The sequence below is a fragment of the Balearica regulorum genome, chromosome Z (genome assembly GCF_011004875.1).
Source record: "Balearica regulorum gibbericeps isolate bBalReg1 chromosome Z, bBalReg1.pri, whole genome shotgun sequence".
In the NCBI taxonomy this organism is placed as follows: domain Eukaryota; kingdom Metazoa; phylum Chordata; class Aves; order Gruiformes; family Gruidae; genus Balearica; species Balearica regulorum.
This window is the reverse complement of record NC_046220.1, coordinates 1184735-1208762: the sequence shown is the minus strand read 5'-3', so window position 1 is coordinate 1208762 and position 24028 is coordinate 1184735. Positions and strand designations below refer to the sequence as shown.

At 38.2% G+C, this 24028-nt stretch overlaps 1 protein-coding gene across 2 annotated transcripts; it reads left to right on the top strand.

The window, feature by feature from the left end:
- The first annotated feature begins 95 nt into the window (after window positions 1–95).
- On the top strand, window positions 96–22734 carry ARSK (arylsulfatase family member K). Of its 2 annotated transcripts, none has more exons than XM_075740914.1 (8): window positions 96–378; window positions 5628–5757; window positions 7806–7965; window positions 13737–14019; window positions 17112–17283; window positions 18788–19012; window positions 22014–22238; window positions 22324–22734. In XM_075740914.1, exons 1-8 carry the CDS (start codon window positions 220–222, stop codon window positions 22596–22598), a joined length of 1629 nt encoding a protein of 542 aa, XP_075597029.1. In that variant the 5' UTR covers window positions 96–219; the 3' UTR covers window positions 22599–22734. The 2 variants fall into 2 exon arrangements, with proteins under 2 accessions (XP_075597029.1, XP_075597030.1); XM_075740915.1 differs by lacking the exon at window positions 96–378 and adding an exon at window positions 3899–3977.
- Window positions 22735–24028: the final 1294 nt, after the last annotated feature.

Genomic DNA, 24028 nt, shown 5'->3' with positions numbered 1-24028 from the left:
CGTTTTCCTGGGGCACGCTGGGAGGTGTAGTTCCTGCCTCCCGCCGCCCCGGGGCAGGCTGGGAGCTGTAGTCCGCCCCGGTGTCGAGGGTAGCGGGTGGCTCCGCAGCTGCGGCGGCGAGTTCTGTGCTGCGGCCGGGGCTTTGTCCGGCGGCAGGATCGGGTGTCGGGGCTGCCGCTTCCCCCTTCTCCGGGAGAGGGGGATCGAGGCGCCGGGGCGATGCGGGGCGGCGGGCCGCTGGGGCCGGCCGGGTTGGCGCTGCTCCCGCTGGCGCTGCCCCTCATGGCCGCCGCGGCCTGGGCCGGGGCGAGGCCGTGGCCCGCCGCCCCCCGGGGCCAGCCCCGACCCAGCGTGGTGCTGGTGGCCTGCGACTCCTTGGTGAGTAGCCGGGGAGGGATGGCAGGCGGCGGGGCTGCCTCGGCGGGGGGCAGTCGGCCTGTCTGGAACCCCCGAGCACGGAGGCGGAGGGCGGGGGGGGGGGGGGAGCTTTCCGTGGCTTTGCCCGGGCTGCCGCCGCAGGCCTGCGGAAATAAGGCTGGTGTTTATTCTTCAGCCCCTCCACGGGATGGAGGGCAGGCGTTCCGTGTCGCAGAGACGCTAGGTAATTCATGTATTCTAAATCAAACTCGGCGTTCTTCCCAGGAGCGCGCGTTACAATAGTCAAAGTTCTGCATGGGTGGTTCCTGCCGTCAGCAGCTGTACAGCTTGTCACTGCAACTTGGGGCAGGTAGGGGCACATTCTGCAGGACAGAACAGACCTGGTGGGTAAAATGAAAGCTTTTCTATTGGCTTGAAAAGCAAAAAGGAAAGGAAGGTCACTAAGTCCTGTTATTTTTGCCATTGTAAATCCTTAGAACATTAGGTCCCCGCAGTGGGATGGAGAATTTCTGTAATCACAGATGAAATGATGGAGTTAAGCTGTTGGGCATCATATATTGACTTACTCAGACTTTTAGTAGGTATAATAAATATTGGAGTAAATTTGTCAGGTGAGTATCTAAAGCTGAAAGGATAGAGGATCCAGTAGGTATGTTTTTATAAATTTCTAGCTCTTTATTACAGTCATTTATTGATACATTTGTTCTAACCCCCAGAGTGGTAGAAAAATTTTTTTTTTTTCCATTCACAAATACTAAGTGTCTTTCCATATAGCTAAAGACAGTGCATTTTTTTCCACCCTTTCTCGCCATGCTTTTATTTGCCCACCCAGCATACTGGGTAAAAATGCTTTTATCAAAGTTTAACTTAGAGGCAAGGGCAAGCCTTGTCTTCTCTGCCTCATCTGAGCACACCTTCCTGTTAAATCAAACATATTCTCCATGGTATTGTTTCCAAGGACTTTTACATCTCATCTTCTCACTCCCTGTTGAGAAATTATCACTTGGCTCCCAGTCATCTCAGAATGCTGTCCTTGATGGTGTAGGTAAAAGCACTTGATTTCTTGTCTGCTGCCAGTCACTCTTGGGATTAATTCTTTCTAAGTATTTGGTAAACATCTCTTATCCTTCTTCAGATGCTTTCTGAAAATGTGGTTTCTGTGATTTCAAAGATAAAGCAGTAGAAAACAGGACGAGTTGAGTATAGGGTTGAAACTAACTAGTAGGGGTTTTTTTGTGGGGGGGGGGAATAAAGTTTGAGTCCTGCAGGCCGTCAAAATAGTGTGGATTTTCATTTCAAAGTGTGTTTGCCTTTGTCATGTGTGATTGTTGTGGTTTTACCCCAGCCGGCAGCTGAGCATCACTCAGCCACTCGCTCATTCCTCCTCCGCCCTGCTGCAGTGGGATGGGGAGGAGAATCAAAAAAAGAAAAGGTAAAACTTGTGGGTTGGGATAAGGACAGTTTAATAGGACAGCAAAGGAAGAGAAAATAATAATGATACTAGTGATAAAAGAATATACAGAATGAGTGATGCACAATGCAGTTGCTCACCACCTGTTGACCAATGCCCAGCCCATCCCCGAGCAGCAATCACGCCTTGGCCACCTTCCCTCCAGTTCTATACGCCATACAGTATGGAATAAGTCTTTGGCCAGTCTGGGTCAGCTGTCCTGGCTGTGTCCCCTCCCAGCTTCTCGTGCACCCCCAGCACTTGCTGGTGGGGTGAGGAGCTGGAAAGGCCTTGATGTGGTGTAAACAATGCCCAGCACAACCAAAACATTGGTGTGTTACCAATACCATTCTCATCCCAAATCCAAAGCACAGCACTATACCAGCTGCTAGGAAGAAAATTAACTCTATCTCAGTCGAAACCAGGATAATAATGATGTCTGCGAAAGACTCACACCTGTTTTGTCAAGCGTGACAAGGATTTTCTTCTCAGTGATGCTGTGTTTGGCCTCCAGAGCCACAACCTCTGACTTGAACAGCCAGCTTTCTGCTGTTGTGTCACATCAAGCGCTGTGCTTCTCACAGGGCTTGCTGGTAGAATGTGCTCGTAGACAATTCAGCTCCTAAATTGCTACTTCACATTAACTGAGTGATGAAAGGCTTTGCTTGCAATGCAGCCCAAGATGAAATGTGCTTGCTTGTGTTACTCATAATAATTGTATAGCCTCAAGTACTTCAAAACCCACAAGTCCTACATAGACTCTTGGAGAGTGGGCTTCCAGAAATAGCTGTAGAGCTTTCACCTTCTCAGGCTGTTAAAGAAGCTCACTTCTTTCACAGCTTAGAGATGTCACCTGTCTGTCCAGTATTGAAAGAATGAATGCTTGTCTCCAGCTGTTCAAACAAACAATACCTTTGTTGGAGAAACTTGTGAATACGTTGTTGACGGGATGACAAATCAGTCATGTACTTTCTAAAGAGCACTTCTAGCCTGAAGTTCATTTTGAGTGCATATTGCAGATTACAGCGTTATTTCCAGTTTGTCCTACCTAATGCTTGTTCGAGTTGCCATTTGTAGTAGTACTCAAAATTCGGTGATCGTTTTATCGTATTCTAATCTCTAGTGGCCCGGTTTACGTATGTAGCTGTCCACTGCGCTACGGTGTTGGTGTGTCACAGTTCGCTCACCTGGTGCCACATTAGATGATTCTCTCTACAACACCGTGTGATCCAATAGCATTTTCTGCCAGGAAACAGACGGAGGGAATTGTTTTCTTCTGCATGCAGTCCCTGCGTTGAGCTCTAAAGAATGAAGAAAATGATGTTAGTCTCTGACTGTGGACTTGGTATATGAGCAACGGCTGGGTGGCTGGTGAGGTAATGAAGTGCTCATGCTCTCAGGTTAGAATATTTTAAACATTGATAGAATAATTCTAATCTTAAAATGTTTCAGTAATCTATAATAATTATTTCTTACTGTGGACTACAGTTATGCTGTGCTTAACTCTGTTTTCTGGGTTCTTTCTGAAACGTTGCAAACTCTGATTGTGTGCAATATTGATTGTAAATTTTCACTTGGACAATTAGTGCCAAGGGAATCGTGGGTAATGGAGGTGGTAGTAACACAGACTATAAATTCTTCAGGTTTGCTGTCACTTATCTTTGGTGGTGGTGGTGGGTTTTTTTTGTCTTCTTACAGATTATTCCAGAAAATTAAACTAGTGAAACTAAAGTGAAAATTCAGAAATACATCTGCTAATGTGCAGAAACAGCACAGTGTGAAATTGATAGGGAGTCTTAACTTGTCTGATCTATATTCTTAGATACTGAAGATAGAAAGAAACTATTATTCTTTCCACGTAAGCTTGCCTTATGTTTCATATAGGAGAATATTATGTTAAATACAATGTTTGTTTCAAATAGTTATTTTCAAACCAAATACAGTCTTTCAAAAAGAAAATGCATTTTCTTAATTAAAAACTGCAGAGACTAGCACTTCTCAGGACCCGTGCATTCATCTACTTTTTTCTTTTCCTAAGCTTATAGAATTTTCTGTTATCCTTTTGAGTTTTCGTTGTGACTCAGATGCCTGAGAAGTGTTTGTACCTGTTTCAAATGTACCCTTATTTAAGGCTGAACTTTCACAGAAGGTAAGGCCTTGGTCCTGCATCCGTTAAGAGTGTACATGTTCTTTATGTTTTGAAGTGGATGTTCAAAGTTCTCCATCTGAAGCAGTCATGAAGTTTTTATTAGTTGAATAAAACTATCTGTTCAGTATTAAGAGAAGGCAACTCACATGATTCAGTGTTGGTCATATCTGCTGATTTTTGGTTCTGATTAAGCAGGACCAAAGTGGTTGTTTAGTTGAACATTTTCTGTTGAAGAGGCAGTATCTCACTAAATATTTGTTTTCAAGATTTCTCACCTAACAAAAAAATGGTGGTAAAAACCACAGTGCAATTTTGTACTTAATGTCATGTAATGATGACAGACACCAAGAACCCTTTGTGCCAAATGAGGGTTGCTCAATATATGGCACGGAAGGCATTTTTTGTAGGCTGCTGATGCTGGTAGGCTGCATATGGATAGAAAGAAGTTACAGCAGAGTAACTAGCAATCACATACTGGCTGTTTTGCCGTGGTTTCTCATAGAGGAACAATTCTCACTTAATAAAAATAAAGTAAGTTGGTAGGATAGTCCATTGCCTGTATATGGATTAGAGGTACAAATTTGCTTGCTGACATTTATTACGCAGAGGCCGATGTGGTAATTTGTATATTGTCTTTGGAACAAACAAACCGGTAGCTGGTGAATTTGTAACTGGAGTTTGATGCACTCTCCTGGCTCTCTTGTCTTCCTGCTTACATCCTCTTGCAAACTAAATGCTGTGCAAAACACAACTTCTAAGCTACCTGTGCTTTAAGGTGTTTGTGCTTCTGTCACAAATCTAGAGGAGGGTTACTCAGATGCCTACAATGTCTCTGACTGGGAGATCTACTAAAACTGTGCAGATTTACTGTCAACAGTCTCTTCACCAGAGAGCTGACCAGTGAGGCTGAGTTGGGACATCTTACTAAGCCAAGAAAAGACATACAAGTGACAGGAGAAGACAGTGACCTGAAACAGGGCAGTATACATGAAACCTGGTTTCACCTCATCATAATTTTGTACAGTAAAAGTACTAATTCAAAATTTTGGAGCTTTTTAAAGTTACTGGTTAAATACTCTATCTAAAGAAATAGGTAAAATGATCAATAAACTATCAAAAGGGAACTATTGCAGATGGCATTTCAGTGGGAAAATAGACTTCCTTCAGCTTGCTGATAGCTTTTACAGTCCATAGTTTAAAATAAGTTCACAGAGGTGTGGTGTGGATAAACCTTTAAAAAGAGGGAAAGGATGAAGGATCAGTTCTGGTTTCACAGAAATATGTACCAGTGCGCACACCTGCATCAGGATTCAGCCTAACTTCTTTTCATCTTTCACCATACCTATCCCTGTTGAATGTGTCATGGTAGGACCCTACACCTGCAAGAACTGGAGCTTAGAATATGCATAGCAATAGAAAGGAAGTAATTTTACTGTGAACAAGCCCAGTTATGTTTTGCATTGCATTTTTTCATGAGTAATCCATTTTATATTGATCTAATTAAACCTTCTCAACACTTCATTTTGCATACCTGAGTAGAATTGGCAACGTTTGAGTAATACAAGTTTAAGGTAACAGATCTATGAATTAATGCACCCTATAGTTTGGGGTAATGCTGTTTACATACTGGTTTTCTTTATTTGATTGCAGGATGGACGCTTGACGTTTTATCCAGGAAATCAGACTGTGGATTTGCCTTTCGTAAATTTTATGAAAAGATATGGCACTGTCTTTCTCAATGCCTATACCAATTCTCCAATTTGTTGTCCGTCCCGCGCAGGTAGGACCAAACTAAACATCAGATAAATACTTCCACATGTCAATGTAAATGTGTGGTAATGATGTGAAATGTCAAAGGATTGAGTTGGGGGGAATTTGTTGGGGTTTTTTTTAATAAGACTCAATTTTTTAGTTTGTGTCTGAATTTATACAATATTCTCATGTTTGATCTGCTTCTCCTTTCTGTTTCTCGTGCTTCTTCCTTTCTCTTTCTTTTTCATTCTCCTTATTTCCAGCTATGTGTGAGCTCCCACATCTTTTTGCAAACTTCACTGAAGCCTAAGTGGTTTTAAAAATCTTCAGGATTTGTAGAGAAACCGTCAGTTTGCCTGCTGCAGTGCTGAATGCTGCATTCAGAACTACTCTCCCTTCCCAAAACAAAGTTCATAAGTCTTTTTCCTATTGTCAAGAAAAGGTATTAAATAATAACAACTGAATAAATCAATGGCTGTTAGCACTGCCTTCCGATGACATTTATTCCAAACACTTTGTTAAATATATAATATATCCTTGGGTAGCTTTAATTGAATACTTCAGTATTTTTCTTCACTTGCTGCAATCATTATCTTGTGTGCAATTTCACACTTGCAGAATTTGCTGGGAAGTTAGAAAGGAGCTATATTCTTGAATCAAATGTTACATCTTAAAACATTTCTAGCCTTTTCAATTGTTGCAAAGACCCTGCAGAGGTAATGTAAATGAAATTTCATCTATAGCTGAAAGGGAGAGCCTCCTTTCTCTCAAGCATACGTTGGAAGAAGCAACCTGACCTGACTGCAGCAGGCACAGGATGTCAAATTTAGTGTTAGTGTTTAGTATTCCATTTATTGGTCCCTAGTCCCCTTTTCTGTTTTTCAAGGTCACATTTAAGTGAGTGAGATTACATGAAGACACCATCAGTCTCATTTTCTTTTTCTTGATTTTTGAGTCTCTCAGCCAGTCTTTGTTGCTGAGAACAATAACCTTGTGTTAGGTTATTTTATTTTAAGAAGTTTTCCGAAAATAGCAGCTAGTGCTCCCAGTGAGGAAGAAATTGCATGATGAATTCAACAATTCATCAATTCGGTTTTAACATTTTAAGTGGTCCATCAACATCATCATGACCACTGGTCAGTCATCACAAGCGTAGCTCTGAACCAGCAGGACATTTCTTGTTTAGGCAGTAGCTTGGACTCCTGCAAGGAACTGAGGGTACATCTATTCTGGAGATGTCAGGGATGATACTAGAAGAGATGCTGGGAAGGAGGGCTTTGGGGTGGGGAAAGTAGGCGTATTACCATGGTGTTGGGTTGGGTTGACATTCTGTTTGTGCTTACAGGATATTTCCATTGCTTATAGAACAGCTTAGTCTCATATTAGAACTTCCTTTGACTCTAAATTAGCATTGGGAAGAGTGAATGATTCTCGACAAGCTGCAAAGAAACACCGGAATTCACTGATAAAAACTTTCCCTACAGTTCCTTTGCAACTGTTCCCTTGGTTTAATTTCTTCTTGGCCTCATCTTTAATAATCTTGCTTTGTTTCTGCAGCTGGTAGTGAAGTAGATTACCTAAAAAGCATAAAACTGAGGGCATATAATATTTATAAAAATCATACACTCTAATTCCCTCCACAAACATACTTTAAAGTCACAGTAAAATCTAACTGAAATAAGGGGAGATAATGCTCTGGAACACATGTATAATACATGACTCTTTCACCAGGATCTGTAGTACCGTGGCATTTTCTTTGTGTAATCAATAAGAATATTTCCTGATCTACAGAAAAACATGATATAATGATTGCAGAGCACCTGGAAAGATGGCACCTTGTTCTGCGATTCTAGGAATTATTGTAGTAAATATTGTTATTGGTATTAGTGACAAAAATAAGATTTGGGAGAGTAATACTTTGTATTCCCTGCTCTATTATATCACAATGTGGACTTTTTACCTCTAAAATAATGAGAAGATTGATCCCTTCTCCAGTCTATTCAGCTTACATTTACCTAGGAAGTACCACTTACTCATCAAAAAACTTGTATCTTTTTTTTTGTTTTTCCCCGCCAGCAATGTGGAGTGGTCTTTTCACTCATTTAACAGAATCTTGGAATAACTTCAAAGGTCTGGATCCAGATTATGTAACATGGATGGATCTGATGGAGAAGCATGGCTACCACACACGGAAGTATGGGAAAGTGGACTATACTTCTGGACATCATTCAGTAAGGTAATCAAAGAGATTCTTCTGCTATGAAATGGACAGGAGTGAATAAATCACGTAATGTTCTGGAAAGTGGTTTGTGTCTCTGATTGAAATGGTAGTAGCTTTAGTTTAAAGGAAATTGTGTCAGGAACCTAGCAGGGGTCTGTCCTGCAACGTTATGCAGAAGCAAGTGTATCCCATGCAGATGCACTTTGGCTTTTACCTGTAGCTGGGAGATGAATATCAAGACTGTGGTTTTGCCCAGCATGAATGAAGGTTATTTTTGATCATTGGTATTGCTCCCTAAGCAAAATTCATAAAGCGTTTTTGCCTCGCCTTGAGACTTCCTGGCTTGATTATAGTAGCAGTGTAGGAAAAGCAGAAGAAAGAAACATTTGATAATACTTGAATATTAAATCTAGTATCACAAAATGTGAAGGGGTTTTTTTTTTTTTGAGGGCTGTATGCTTTCACATACTCATGCTGTACTTCCTATGCTGTAAAGCTTTCTTTAAAAAAATATGACTAGAATTACAGCAATTTATGAAAAATACTTCAACATTTAGAGACTAACTGCATTATGTTCAAAATATAATAAGCAGAATGTGTCTGAACAGTTGGAACAAAATATGGTGTCTTCCTTCATGTAGTTTTTATGAAGATGCACTATCTCCCTTACTAATAATGATGTCTATTGTTGAAATAATAATAAAGATTAGCTTTTTCTTTCATATTAAACAGGTTAGAGTTACTTAAAATTTCCTCACTTCCTTCACTAAAATGAGCAATCGGAAGTTGAAAGGTCACATTAGTAGTTAATAGTATGTTGCACTTACACACTGCTTTTTATCTACTGCTTCATAAATAGTATCCACTTCAGAATCTGGCCAAAGCAATAATTACCTCTCCAGTTTAAGACTGTCAAAAAAAAAAAAGAAAGTTTTTTACCCGTTTTTTCCATATACCATTTCTACACTGGAAGTAAAAGATTATTCAAATACGGACTTACAGCAAAACCTTCATGTTTTACTTACTTTACCCGACAGTGTATATTTTTGGGTACTACTGATGCTTTTGTCTTGTCTCTGCAGCTCTTCTTAGCAACTTAGCATCTAAATATGAACAGATGGGTGTTCAACCTCTAGTCTTTTGCTTTGATTTTTTTTTTTCTGAAGACTGCATTATTCTGCATTATTCTTAAAACTGTTTTTTCCCAGTAAGAAACAATTACTTGTACAACGTACTAAGAAGTAATCTGCTATAGTATTATGCACGTTGTTTATGCTTGCTTATAGGAATGTTGGGAAAATTTCCTCTCTGGGAAGAAATAACTGAACGTTAAGATGAATCCTTACAGATGTTTATATTATTGTAGTGTAGACATGGTTTGTTGTGACTGCCTCAGACACATATGCTTTTCAGAAGAGTATAGTCTTAACAGCATACTGTAAAGTGCCAATAACAGGCCATTCCCTGAGAAAACAGAGGGTCAGATTTTTGTCTAGGTAATGAAGCAAAATAGAGATGATTCTGTGGGTGCATCATGTTTAAGCATTTCTAGAATACATTTTCAGTAAATTAGAATTCTAGAATACATTTTAAGTAAATTAAAATTACTCTGAAAAATGAAAAGTATCTGCGGTAAGCATGTCTTATACTTTTCTTCTGAATCATTTTTGTGCAGAGAAACTTCTATATTGTCTAAATAGTATATAGTATGCACTCACCCTGCCCTTCACTGAGATAGAAGAAGTGTTTTATAATATGGAGATCTGTTTATCTCTAAAGTCACTGCAAACTTAAAGAAGAGCAGCTCTAAGTAATTCCAGAAGTTTCTGGCTGTTCATATAACTGGAACACAAAGGTGGCACTGAAAAAAATGTTAGTTGTATATAAATGTCTGTATTCCAGAAGTCTTGCTTTCATTTGCCCAAGCTGAAGACCATAGGTGAATTCTGGCTTCAGTACAAAGGCCTTCATATGAGGAGCGCAAAGCTGAACAAACAGATAGTCCTTAGTTCTCAAATAAATTTTATTGTGTAGGATTTAACACAAAGAAAACCTTAATGTGAGACTATATAGAAGAGGAACATAGTTTTTATGTTGCTTAGCTTTCTAAGTTGGTAAACTCTGCCAACTCACAATCTCATACCCCACAAATACTAAGATTCATGTTCAAGTAGTCTGAACAGGATTGCTGGCATATGACAGGGCAAGGGATGTCATCTGATGAAGTCTTTCCTGTTTTGCTGTGGATTGGCAATGATGATATGGCATTTTGCACAGGTATTTTTGCACGCTTTAGGACTGAAAAAGTTGCTATGGTATGATACTTTGCCTTGAAGTCTTGCTTACGTCGGTCTTCAGGAACATAGGGCAAATAGCCTTTTTGTTTCCTTATTGTGGCTATCTTATTTATTCTCCTTTTCTGTTTGAGTAACAGGAAGAGGAATGGCACATAGAGTGCACAATGACCTGGCTGATATCCTGCTTTGAGGATATTGCTACTAAGTCGTCTGTACGGTCATCTCAACACTGATAGCCTCCTCTTCAATATTGACCTGTTTTGCTGATGTCATTCATGTTCTTGGCGATTGATGCACACCATTGCTTTAACCTTGATCTCATACTTATTTTCTCTGGTACTCTCACGTTTGAATGGTTCTATTGATACAATTCTAAATATTTTTGTTACAAGTCTCCACAGATAAGAAATAAATGAAGACAATTCAAGGTTTAGCAAAACTCTAGCAGCACCAGTAGCAGTGGAGTTACAATCATGTACTCTGATTTTTCTCATTCTGCCATATATAGATTCATCTATTTTAGTGATAGGGTTCGAGTCTCACAAACAGAAATTACGAAGTATCCATATAATCACATCATGTTTGCATGAATTCTTAGCCACTTCAAAGATAACAGAAAAATATTGCGAAGTCTATGGTGTTGTGGTTTTTAATTATCTTTTGTGCTAGGCCTTTATTCTACATTTTCACCTGGTGCAAATTTTTTTATATATTTTTTGTAACTTTCTCTTCAGTGAGAGTTTGAGATCTGTACTTAACAGAGTCAAGCTCTTACTGTTATTTGAGTAAGTGTGGGTAGGGGTTGAGAGTAAATGAAAATAAACACATGGTTAGCCAGCCTTTCTATGCCTACACAAGAGGAATTTGAAAATGGCAGTTTACACAGTTTTTAATTTAAAAAATGAAAACTGCAAATGCAATTCCTCAGTCAGAGAAAAATGTACATCTCGTTCCTAGCATGGCATCTGTGTAGACATTTAAAAACCCTAAGTAGCCAATTAAGTAATCTATAAATAGTGTAGAAGAGTTATAACAAAGGTTCCCACTCATTGTGGGGATAATTAAAATGTTCTGCTGTTTTAATTTATTGGTAAAAAGGAGACACAAAGGGATATAGGATAGTTCAGCTAGTGCAAGATGAGTGGTAGATTCAGTGGAGATCAGCTTATTCCAAAGAAACTGATTTGACAGGACACAACGGGGAGTATTATCTCTTTAGAAACTTTTCTTAAGCACACATGTTGTTTCTTTAAACAACAAAACCACCACTGCTCCCTGATCCCATATTTACCTAATAAGAGAAGAATTGTTAACTTTTCTGCTGCAATGTTTCTGTTGAATCACATAAATCGGGTTTGCTTTGTCCTAACCTACTGCAAATAGTGCATTGCTGACACAAATCATCTCTGTAAATAAGGAAGTTTACATATCTTAAAAATACAAATACATACTGAAATATGCTAAGTATCCATCTGAATGTGACTTTCTCATAAGATAGTGATTCATAACTGTAGATTAATGATATTTAAGGAAAATGGCTTCTAGGAAGTGCATTTGAATAAATATATGCTAACAGGGAGAAAGAGCTGGATATTCAGCCCCTGGACTGCTGAATACGTGAAGCCTCTGCTTCCTGTCAAAAAAACTCCATGTATCCTTTTCAATATTGGTGGCTGTCTTAACTTAAAATAACAGATGTAGTTACTGACTGTCATGTAATTACTTTCGTCTAGGTTAATAGTGTTGGTTGTTCATTAAGTTTCACCTTCAACGTTGCATTGTTTTATTCCCATCCTTTATTTATCAGCTTTTTTCCATTGTATGGTTGTTACTGCTGGAGTACTATCTGCTAGCAAAGGAGATATGATCTCCCTTCATTCCCATTGAAAGTGTTGAAAATTGGAATTAATTTCTGAAGCCTTTAAATAATTATCTGTCAAGTCCTTGCTCTTTCCTTTTAAACTCAAGGTTTGAATCTAGAATCACCCCCTCTTTCAGCTCTCCACCTGGCCTTTTAAAGATTGTTATTTTGGTATATCTTTTCCTCCTCTTCTGCCTGAGGATTAGTTTTCCTCTTAGATGTGTTAAAACATCTCCTGTGTTGCTCCAGAATGTGGAAAGGGTCTGAAGTGGGAATTTTTGGTTTGGTTTGTGGTGGGTTTTGTTTGTTTGTTTTTTGGTTTGGGAGAGGGGGTTCAGTTTTGGGGGTTTTGTTCTTGTTTTTTAACTGGATCCTAACCTCAGTCTGATTGGATAGTCAGAGACTGGCCTATGGCCTACGTAATAATTTTTTTATATGTCAGTATTATGACATTAGATGCCATGTCTCTCTCTCTCACACACGTGTGTGCACACCCCCCCACACACCTTTAACATCATTTAATTTTAATGTTTATGAAGTACACTTTCTCTATAGGCCATCTAGTTACCTTAATTTGTTCTAAGTAATTTGTTTAAGCCTGTTTACCTTGAAAGTATGAGCTTAAACAGGGAGTTAAAACAATAATAAAATTGTTGCTACAGATAATTCTGAATAGTTTTTCTGGAGGTTTAAAGAGCACTGATAAAATTGCTATGGTGAAAAAACTGGTTAGATGTTCTTTAAACAGTAATAAAACACTGTGTTTTAATGAAAGTACATGACCAAACCTTGAGCAGTTTCAGATTTTCTTTTATCGTTTCTTTGGTCATATTGAAATTACCATGAACAAAATGAAGATTAGTCAAGGTCTTACTGGGATGTTTCCTCCCAGCCCTGTTTATGGCAGTTGTGGTGTCATTCACTCTGCCAAAGAAACAAGGACATCTACAGCTCAGATTTCTCAGTGTTTTAGAGAAGCAACAATTGTCGTGATATTAGAATATCTGTTCTAAAAATATTTTATCATTAAAGTGTTGTCTTTTTTTTCCCCTTCATGCTTTCTCCCTACATCCTTCTCCTCTGTTATTCCCTTTTCTTGACAGGATTTATCAATTATATCAAAAACAATTGTACAAGATAAATCACTCTTAGAGATTTTTGTTGTAAGTGATAGTGTTTAAAAATGTTGCAGTATTACAATCCAAAGCCAGAACATTGCTTCTAAAGGCAACGTCTCCAGGCAAGTTATTTCCCACAGAACTTTTTCAAATAACAAAAATCTTAGGCCCTCTTTACCAGGTAAATAGTATGTGAATCCATGCCAGAATAGGGAGCAGGGTCAACAAGATGGAGATGTTCTTTCTAAATGTTACTTTGTAAATGTGAGGAGAACCATCCTGGCATGAAGTTAGAAAAAAGATTCAGAAGCAAAAAAGAATGGCTAGAGTTTTGAGTAGAAAATAGATGCACAATAGCTGTTGATCAATTGAATAACAGTTCTCCTTTCTGTAGAAATTGCAAATAGGTTGCAGCTACAAATATGTTCTTCAGGAATTCTTAACTCTTTTTGGAGGAAAAATGAAGAAAATGTTTTCAACTGAGTATGTATCTTGTGTATAAATTTTCAGTAACCGTGTGGAGGCCTGGACTAGGGATGTTGACTTCCTGCTCCGGCAAGAAGGGAGACCCATGGTAAATCTTACTGGTGATAGGAAGCACGTAAGAGTGATGGAAGCAGATTGGCAGAATACTGATAAAGCAGTAAACTGGATAAAGGAAGAAGCTATTAACCTTGCTCAACCATTTGTTCTGTACTTGGGACTAAATTTACCACACCCGTATCCATCACCCTATGCGGGAGAAAATTTTGGATCCTCTACATTTTTAACGTCTCCCTATTGGCTTGAAAAGGTATGTGAAGATGAAAATTAAATACAAATTTATTTATAAGTGTATTTATTATGAACAGTATTTTATTCCTCATGTGATTTTTCAAGTCAGTTTTGACATTTCAGTACACAGAAAGTATTGAAATGAGATGTTAGACTTCTGATATAAGGCTAAGCAAATAGAAGTGAGGAATTTTTCTCTTGTTGCAGGGTTGTTAGCAGTAGTCAATGAATCAATAAATTTGGAGTTCAATGGCTAGAAACATATTAAACGGGAAATGAAGTCATTGCTATACTTAGCTATAATTGTTTTCCATAATGGTCTAAAGTTCATTGTTTATAACATTCTGTATTGTGCTTGTTATAAATGATGCTATATGTAATCATTCTTTCTGAGTTTCATAGTGATAGATTGATTTTTCCTACAATGTGGACCTAGAATGTGAAGTAGTAAGACACAACAGAAGTATCTCTGTTCTGCTAACTTCTTGCCGTGCTACTGCAGCTTTTCAGTGTTACGACCATATGTGGAAAGTTAACAGATAGCACTCCGTCCCAAGGAAGTAGTAAATATTTTTCTCTCTCTTGTGCCATATCTGTCAGAATGGTATAAATGGATTACAACAGCTTTCACTGCATAAAGGCATTAAGATTCTCTACAACTGAAGAACCGAGAATTAGGTTTAAAAAGTCTTTACACTTGCTTCAGAAAAAAAGATACGCAATTTATATAACTGATTTGGTCTTCTCTACAGGGGAACTGCAAAATCTCTTTATCTAGGTGCAACAAAAATACAAAGACTTAGAAAAAAAGGATATGCAGAGGAAGGTTGGGAGATCTGAACTTCTTTGTAATAATGAGGGTTGTGGGTTCTTTTCTTCTAGGAATGGTGAGAAGTTTGGGGAGAGGAACAGCATGGGGAAGAAACCTTCGTTTGCAAAAAGCAAGATCTAGCTTGGATATTAAGGAAAACTTCTAGGTGCTAATTGCTAGGTTAGACAGGTTTTGGGAAATGAGGGTACCTTTTTTCAAGTCACAGAGTTATAACATCTCTGACACGTTTTTGTTATCCTTAATCCAGTTAGAGTACTTACAGTCTGTAGTTTGCTGAGGTCCTTTCCACCGCTATGTATACATATGCCATTATGTGAACCACATATTACCATGTATTAATCATTGGCTGATTCTTCTGGAATGTATCTGTGTCTTGGCCACGGAAGAAGCAGTCTTTGAAAATGACAGAGATAATCTTGTGAAGAAGTTTGAGCGCATAGATGAAGAACTTGAATTGTATGTTTACTGGGGAACTAATACAGAACAGAGTGTCAACATGGTATGTTTATGAAGCCCTGTGTCGCTAAGCAGGTGGTGCCCTGTATTTTGCACAAGCCGGGACTTTGTCAGGGCATGTGGCTTCTTTCTTAGCTATGAACTAAAATGGACAGACAAAGGGATTATGACTTTCTGAATCCTTAAAACTAGGTTATAGTCCTGTAGAAAAGGGTTCAGTCTTGTGAAGAATTGTGGATGGAGAGGGACACTTTTAGCTCCCATTATATCTTAAGCAACTAATAAATACCATTTGAGGAGTTTAAAATGTGACTTCATGTAGCCAAGGACCTTCAGCGACAGCAAGATGACTGAAGCAGTTGTCTGCTATTGTTTTATCTCTGATTTCTTCTTGCAACCTTTTTTCTACAGAGCCTAAGGAAACCTAGGTTTTGGTATGTCTGTTTGACTGTTAGAAAGCTGGGTTTTATCCCTGTGATATGGGCACTTCAACTCTTGCTGTCTTACCAACTGTTTAGATGACTTAATATACCTGCTGGATAACTCAAGAGAGAATATTGACTGTTGTGGGAGGTGGAGCTTTGTGGGTATTGGAACGCATGGCTGTAACAGCACTTGTGGTCAATGATACCATGCTCGAGAGTTAGACACTAGGCTAGAAGCTCTCCAGACAGCTCTTATCTATACATGCCGTACCTTAGGGCGAAACCAAATTGGGTTCAGCAGGGTCTAGGGACAACTTTGGTCCAATTGCTTTTGTGCTGCATGAAGCCCCTTGGACGGCAAGTGTCTCGGATATGATGTCAGGAACCGGTGCTGCCCTTGTTTGCGGCCAGCCCAGGAGTGGAGCTGAGGCTGCAGCCCTGGGAACATGCTGCACAGGCACTGGAGTTGCTGCGCCATAATCTAGGCCTCAGCCTTGTTAGAGGAGATTTTCAGAGGTAAATGAGAGCGACAGGTGTGGTTTTATTGTTTAATAAACTTAAGTTTTCCATACTGAGCTTACATCTTCTCTGCCTTGTGATAATTTGTGTTTTAAGTCTACAATACAGAAGTGATTAACTGTGTTAAATGCAGCACTTACTTAAGGGAATGCTGACAAGTGTGACTGCCTAGGCTAAACGTCTATGTCAAACTTTGAGGCTCTAAAGCTGATACTGCAGCACACAGTGTCTCTGAGCGTGCCAGTGTGCATATGCAAATCCAGCATTATATGTAATTGATTAGCTCCTACTTTTTAGTTTAAAACTGATCTTACACCTCTTTAAGTGGATTGACATTTGTAGAAGCAAATAGAAAAGTATTAGAAAAATTGGACTAATGTCATTAATTCTTTATAGCAAGGTGTCAAGGCTTGTCATTCACTGTCCTGGAGACCTTACCAGGCTGTGTAAATTTCTGTGGTGTTCTGTAGGCTTGCATAACACCCTGTCTTTTTGATACATGTGGTTTATAGTTACCCTATAATTAATGAGACTCTACGCCAATACTTACGTACTTACTCTAGAGTACAGGTCTAGAAGATTGTTCTGTGGTATCTCTCTTAACAAAATATATCAGCTGGTAAAGCACATATTTCTGGCTCTTAGCTTTATTTTCTAGCTGGTATTTATAGCTCTCTCTTAAAATTACTTGATACCTGTGGAAGCAGAGGGGAAGTATGGAGGAGGTAGCAGCACCATGTAACAGATAAGCAGCTGGTGTTTCTTGGACCACAAATTGAGAACTGTGAATTTATGCTAAATTGTTTTAAATTAAATCTTTTAAAAAAAAAATTGTTTAATTCAGTTGCTAAAGTAATGTTAATTTCCTCTTATTTTTAGGTAACTTATGAAGCTATTAAAATTCCCAAGTGGTCTTCTCTTTCAGAGATGCATCCAGTAGACTATTACTCATCTTACACCAAGAATTGCACAGGAGAATTTACAAAGGAAGATGTGAGAAATATTAGAGCATTTTATTATGCTATGTGTGCTGAGACAGATGCCATGCTGGGTAGGTAATGTTTCACTATACAGTGGATTTTGTTATTCTGATTATTTTTTTTAAGAGAATACTGATAGAGCTGGTCTTATGGGGGAAAAAACCAAACCATAGTTCAGATCTAGCAGTAAGTCACATGGATGTTGCTTAATAAATCTATATTGATCTCAATATCTCTCTCTCTCTCTCTTAATCTCTCTATATATCTTTATATATATATATAGATTAATATGAATATATTGATAGCTATTAATAGCTGAATAGGTTTTAAGGCTATTGCATGGTGAATTCAGACCACTCTGAAAAGTAATCACAACCATCAGAGACCTTGTAAAAGCCCAGTAACTGCAGCAAAACATTGCTTGACCCATGCACAAGAGGAACAAAATACTCCTTGATTAAGTATTAGCTGAAATAATGGAAACAAGTGTGAAGGGGACAGACCAGTAAAGCAAAACTGGAAGGAAAGATACCTTTTAGGGCATAAGCAGTTTCCTTGGAGATTGATTTCAAATGCATAGACTGGATGATAGCTATTATGCGTAGAATAAACATTAAGGTTACCTTTGAAGTCGCGCTTAGCAGCATATTATTGAAAGTTAAGAAGAAAAAAAAATTAATTAGGCATTCAGAATTCTTCCTAGTTTGCAGTAATGTCTACATACATAAAAATGCAAATTAGTCTTCATTTACAGTATTTTAGTTCTTAATTTGAAAAGTGACCATGAAAGAGCAAGTATTTCTTTGCATTCTAATATGAAATTCACGAATAAATAAGCTAATCTTTTTAGCAATGTTAGAATGATAAAGTAATTTAAAAGACAGAATTACGCTTACATCTTTTATGAAAGAAAAGAGATCACCCGGAGCATGACTGTTACAGGGGATGAAGGTATTGCAAAGTAACTGCAATTAATTTGATAATGTATTTTAAGTGTTTAGCTAGTCTGTTTAAGCGAAAATGACCTTAGTATTTTAACATTAAAGATGTGTAAGTGCTTTGCTTAATTACCAGCTTCATTGATCTTGGCCCTGTCTTTGTTGCACAAATCTGTGTGCAAGGGGTTCCTCTGTATAGGCACAAGAAGAAGAGACTTCTGCTGATTATGTGTAAGGTGGATAGTGTCAAGAGTCCTTCACCCTAAATGTAGTGTCAGGGCTTCTGCTGACCTATTTTACTGCTTTTGAAATAACTATTCTTAGTTATGCTAGAAATTAAACAAAGGTGCGGTAGCAAAAATGCAGCTTGTCCTGTGGTGCATCCTTGCCTTTTGAAATTTTTATGGTTGTTGTTCAGTGCCCTCCACACTTCATTGGGAGCCAGACCACTGCAACTCATTGACAACGGTACGTTATTCTGGGCTGAACGCTTTGGGCTCTGTTTTCTGTGGCAGAGAGATGAGTTTCCAACCCTCCAGTTAGGATTCATCAGGCTTGGCATGCTGCTTTGCAGGTACAGAAGTTGGAAGGAATACTTTGAACGTATCCTTTTCAGTGTCTTTTTTTTTTGTTGCAGGTGAGATTATTTCAGCTCTGAGAGATACTGGGCTTCTTAAAAAAACAATCGTTATGTTCACTGCAGATCATGGAGAACTTGCTATGGAACACCGCCAGTTCTATAAAATGAGCATGTATGAAGGAAGTTCCCATGTCCCTCTTTTAGTTATGGGGCCAGGTGTAAAAGAACAGCAGCAAGTACCAAATGTGGTATCTCTCGTGGATATATATCCTACTATGCTCGGTGAGTTAAGTTGTTTCAAATGAAATTTTTTTTTCCCAGTTACTGTTATTATTATGCATTTGTATTATTGTCAGAATTAGATCTCCACTTTGTGAGGCAATGTAGTAGCACAACAGGAGGTAACAATTTATCTCTGGAGTGTACACACGAACTTAATACAAAATGTGAAAAATGAATGTAAAAAATAAAGGAGCTGATGGTGTTCCTTATTACTGTTACTGTCATTAACACAATTACAGTGAATGATTATTTATAGGATTATTTGTTTAAAAGAGAAGGTGATAAAAAACAATCAGATGTGTTTTAGATGGGAGTAATCCTTGCTAGCCTTCATACCTAACAGTTTACTATAGAAATTACAGTGTAAATGCATCTAGAGATGACATTAAACCTGAAAGGATGGCAGCTTCATTAGCTTATCAAAGGAATGTCCTTTATGAAGGGTCATGTGGAAGAAATATGATAAAGACTTCATGTAGGAAATGTGCAATTGATCTGGTCTGTCATAATAAGATAGGAGAATGGATATCCATTTTTACCTTGGATATGGAAATATTCATTATGGGGCAGAGAATCAAATAAAAAGGACTAATACCAAATTACTTACACACAGATGGAAATTACTTTTAAGAGTGAATTTTTGAACAGTTACCTGTGATAAATCATTCAAGAGATGAATCTTATTGGAACTAAACATTAGGTCAAGTCACTGTTCAAGGGTTTATCTAGGATCTTTTAAGCTACCGATCAGAAAAGTGTTCTTTTCAAGGCAGTCTGTAAAGTTCAGTCTTTAAGAAGTGACACATGTACACTGCAGTCGCCTAAGAGAATGTGCAGCAGTAGATAAAACTACTTCCAGCAGTAAAAGCCAGTGAAAAATCTTTTTCTATATTGTTTTAAGTTGATTTTCTAAAAACAGAACAAAAGATATCTATCTGCCTGACTCTTCTCAAAACTTTTGAAGCAGTTATCCTGTTGAAAATAGGGTATAATCTGAGTAGTTTTCCCTTCCGGATTCTGATGTCAAATCTTTTGTGTGTATATATATATATATATATATGCAATGTGTATTAGATATGGTCCTTATATAAGTTGTGGTATTATATATAAAGAGTTACAAATCTCCTTTTTTCTTCTTTATGCCCTTTTCCCAAATAACATAATTGATCAGGTGGTTTAACATCCTTCCTTCCTGTTCTCTTCCTCCATTTTTTTTCTTCCCAGAACTTTGTGTTTATAAGTCCTTTCCTTCTGTTCTGGCAGTTCCCCTTTCCTGTAATCTGAATGTCAAAAAAGGCACATACATCAAGATGAATGTGAAAACATGAAGAATCATCTCTGTCATCTATTATCTCTTCAGGCTGCATGCTACTGCTGACTAGTGAGGAAAGAGATTTCAAGTCTTTTTTTGTGATGAATGTAATACCTTTGCTTTGCATTGTCTCAGGGCAATAATCTCTCTTTAAGGCACCATCCAAATACTTTGCTGAATGCTTCCTCCTTTACTGACTTTTAGAATAGGCGCACCTTATAGCAAGTGTGGTACAGATGCTTTGATTCCAGCAGAATCTGTGTGATATGGGTAATTCGGCCAAGGATGCAACAACTGATTCATTTTTGAACAGGATGTAGCATAACCTTTCCTCTAGACAGCAGTGGCTTAGTTGGTGTTGATGGAAGTGATTTCGGTTCTCTTGGAAGAGCAGGAGCTACTGAAGGTGCCAGCCTGGAGCATTCTTTGTATGTGGAGAATGCAATTACTGCAATTAATAGCATTATTGGTTTAGGATGACAGAAGAGAAAGGCCTATACCCCTTTTTCATTTGTTCAAATGTAGTTCAAGTTTTTGTTCAGATGTTTGTTTGAGTTTTTAGCCCACACACTAGAAGCTACTGGGTTTACATGTTACAGGTCCTCCTAATGCTTAGTCAAATGCCGACCTTTTTATTTACTATAGGAAGAACTACAGATTAATGACAGGATATATGCTGTAGAAACAGAGGAGAAAAAGGAAGATGCGTGCTGATGAAGGAAAACATCACCTATGGGCAATCTGAATGCACTGAGTATCACCACTTGGTGTAGAACAGAAGATAAAATACTACCACAGTGCTCTGTGAAATGGAAAGTGTTGAATTTTGAGTGACTGTATGCTATGTTCAGTAGGGTGATTAAAAATAGCAGTACTGTCATTCCCTGGTTTTAGGGCGTGTTGAAGTTTAGATAACATCCTTGGGATTCTCAACTATGTTTTTCAGAATGTCTCTGAGAGATCTTTGCAGCTTCCTAATACTGACCTGATCTTTGGGAGCTAGAGACACTTGTGATGTAAGTTGATACTGAGGAGCTTATTCAAGTTACAGCATCTTCTAGGGGCCATCTCGTAGGCTATAGAATCATCCAGTGTTTTCCATATGTGCACTGTATTGGGACCACCTCTGATACCATCTTTACCTCCGGCCCTACCAGAGGAACAGGTGTTCCTCAGTTTCCCCACAAGATATAGGTGCTAACCGTAACAGCCACCTTTATAAAGTGTTTTGTTATTCACTGATGAAGAATGCTAGATAGGAATTTAGCACCATTATTGAAGAAATGAATGGTTAGACCATCTTGGAGCTTTTAGGGTCCTTTCATGCTATCACAATCTCTCCCTCTTGCCTGAGGCAGTCAGAGCAGAAGGGAAGGCTATAAAACCATGATTTAAAAATTGAAAAAGCACCACCGTGATTGGTTTCAATATCTGTTAAAGACTGACTTAGGCATAGCTGTCACTGCTTCTGATCAAGATGGTGGACAGCTGATGTTGAGAAGTTCCCTAAGGATGTTGGTTTTTATTGTTCTCATATTTTTGGGTTCCGGTGTTACAGAGGGAGAATTATTGGGAATGCATGTTTTATTATTTTAATAGCATTTATGTTCAGACACCTGTAACATTACATTAGCCTTTTTTAATCACAGCGCCTGCAGTAGCATTTTGACTTTGTGTATCTTTGCTTAGATATAGCAAGAATTCCCATCCCGCAGAACCTCAGTGGATATTCTCTTATACCGCTGCTGCGTGGAAAGGCTGAAAACGAAGTGTCATCCAAAGGGCCTCGGCCTTCGTGGGTGTTGAGCGAGTTCCACGGATGCAATGTGAATTCTTCCACATACATGCTTCGAACTGGCAAATGGAAATATATCACGTACTCAGATGGCCGTTCAGTACTTCCACAACTGTTCGGTATGTTACAACTGTTATGTCCTAACTGACTGATTAATTTACTTAAATGCAAATTGACTCTTAACTGACTTTTTGTTTCTTCCAGACCTTTCTGATGATCCAGATGAGCTAACAAATGTTGCCATAAAATTCCCAGTAATTGTACATTCCTTGGACAAAATACTCCGCTCTATAGTAAATTACCCAAAGGTTTCTTCTTCTGTTCAGAGGTACAACAAAAACCAATTTATGAGTTGGAAACAAAGTTTAGGTCAGAATTACTCAGATGTTATTGCCAACCTTAGGTGGCATCAAGACTGGTTAAAGGAACCCAAAAAATATGAGAATGCAATTGAAAAGTGGCTAGGTAAAACTGAGTAAATAAAAACAACCTAGATTTAATATGACTGAGGATAGAAAAACATTCTGCATTTGTAATAGTATGCTGTATTTCAAGTGTTAGAATTTCTGTCTTATGTAAGCTGAAAGACTTATATAAAGCAAAGATGCCCGAACAATTACCCTGTTGTGTTAGAAAGCCAGAAGTGTTTTATATAACTGGTCAGCACAACAAATCTAGGTTTTTACATGTTATAACTCTGTAACACATAAGTATACATAGGAAGGATAGTACATAAGTACTAATGGCGTGTATGGAATATTTAGCTGGCTGGAAAAATGCAGAGCATTAAGCATTCGAACTCGACAGGAATTTCTATTTCTAAGGGCAGACTAAAGCAAGGATTACAGAATTTTGTGTAGGGTAGTGAAATGTGCTGGAGCCCACTTTCCATGAAGACAGATTTTAAGTCCACAATGAATACATATCATACACTTTAGAGAAGCTGTAGCAGTAAAAATACAGTCAAAAAGTTAATTCAAGTACTTAGTATGACAGCATTCCCGGTTTATGTGTGATTGATGCCATCTTTTCAAGATCTTTCTTCTAACCTCTCACTTCTGGATCTGGTACTTATCACTCCTTGCTGTTTAAAATTTCAAAATAGGCATAGGCTATTAATTGAACGTGTGTGCAAGTGAAGAGGAACCTGGTCTCTGGTCATTGTTGGAATTTAAAGAAAAGAACAAACCCAAACCAAAACAAACCCCTGACCAAACCTGTGAGTAGAGTCGTTCTCTGAAACGTGATAGTGTGATTTGCATAGCGTAAGATGAAAACTGCTTGAATAGATCTCGGTTATGCACTTAGATTGTGCAGGTAAATGTTTTAATGTGCATCAATGAGTGGAGAAACGGAACCTGAAATGTATACAGAGGAGATGCAATTGAAGCTTGCAGAAAAACTTAACATAAAAATACTATTTCATATTTTTCCTGGAATATGACAAAAAAACCAAAGCAGTTTTGGAAGAAGTTAAGATTTATCTAGTAACTCTTAACTTCTACTTAAGGAAAAATGTAAATGTAGCAATACTTACATTTGCTTATTCCTGATCACAGTTGTTGCTGCTATAGTAACAATTCAGGGTGACATTATACTTCATACCTAAATGCTTTCTGGAATCTGTAATGAAATACGCAGCAGTAGCAGTAAGCTAGTAAAAACAAACACAAAAATTACATGTATTTTCTAATGGCTAAGCACTCTAGATGCATTTGGTAAACTATTTAACACACTAGAGTTAGGTACATATTTATGAATATTTTAGCTGTTTTATATGTTTGTGTTCATAGAACCTTATACTGCTTACTGCTATGGTAGCGTGTTTTGGGGTTTTTTTTGGTAGGCAAGGAGCAAATTAATAGTCGTAGCACCTGTAATTGTAATTCTTGCTAAAATGAGTTCAGAT

Bases quoted from the DNA above. Each gene is read 5' to 3' on its own strand.
- ARSK (XM_075740914.1), top strand. From the start codon at position 220: ATGCGGGGCGGCGGGCCGCTGGGGCCGGCCGGGTTGGCGCTGCTCCCG. The intron at 379-5,627 runs GTGAGTAGCCGG...ATTTGATTGCAG, and splicing joins TGGTGGCCTGCGACTCCTTG to GATGGACGCTTGACGTTTTA. The intron at 22,239-22,323 runs GTATGTTACAAC...TGTTTCTTCCAG, and splicing joins AGTACTTCCACAACTGTTCG to ACCTTTCTGATGATCCAGAT.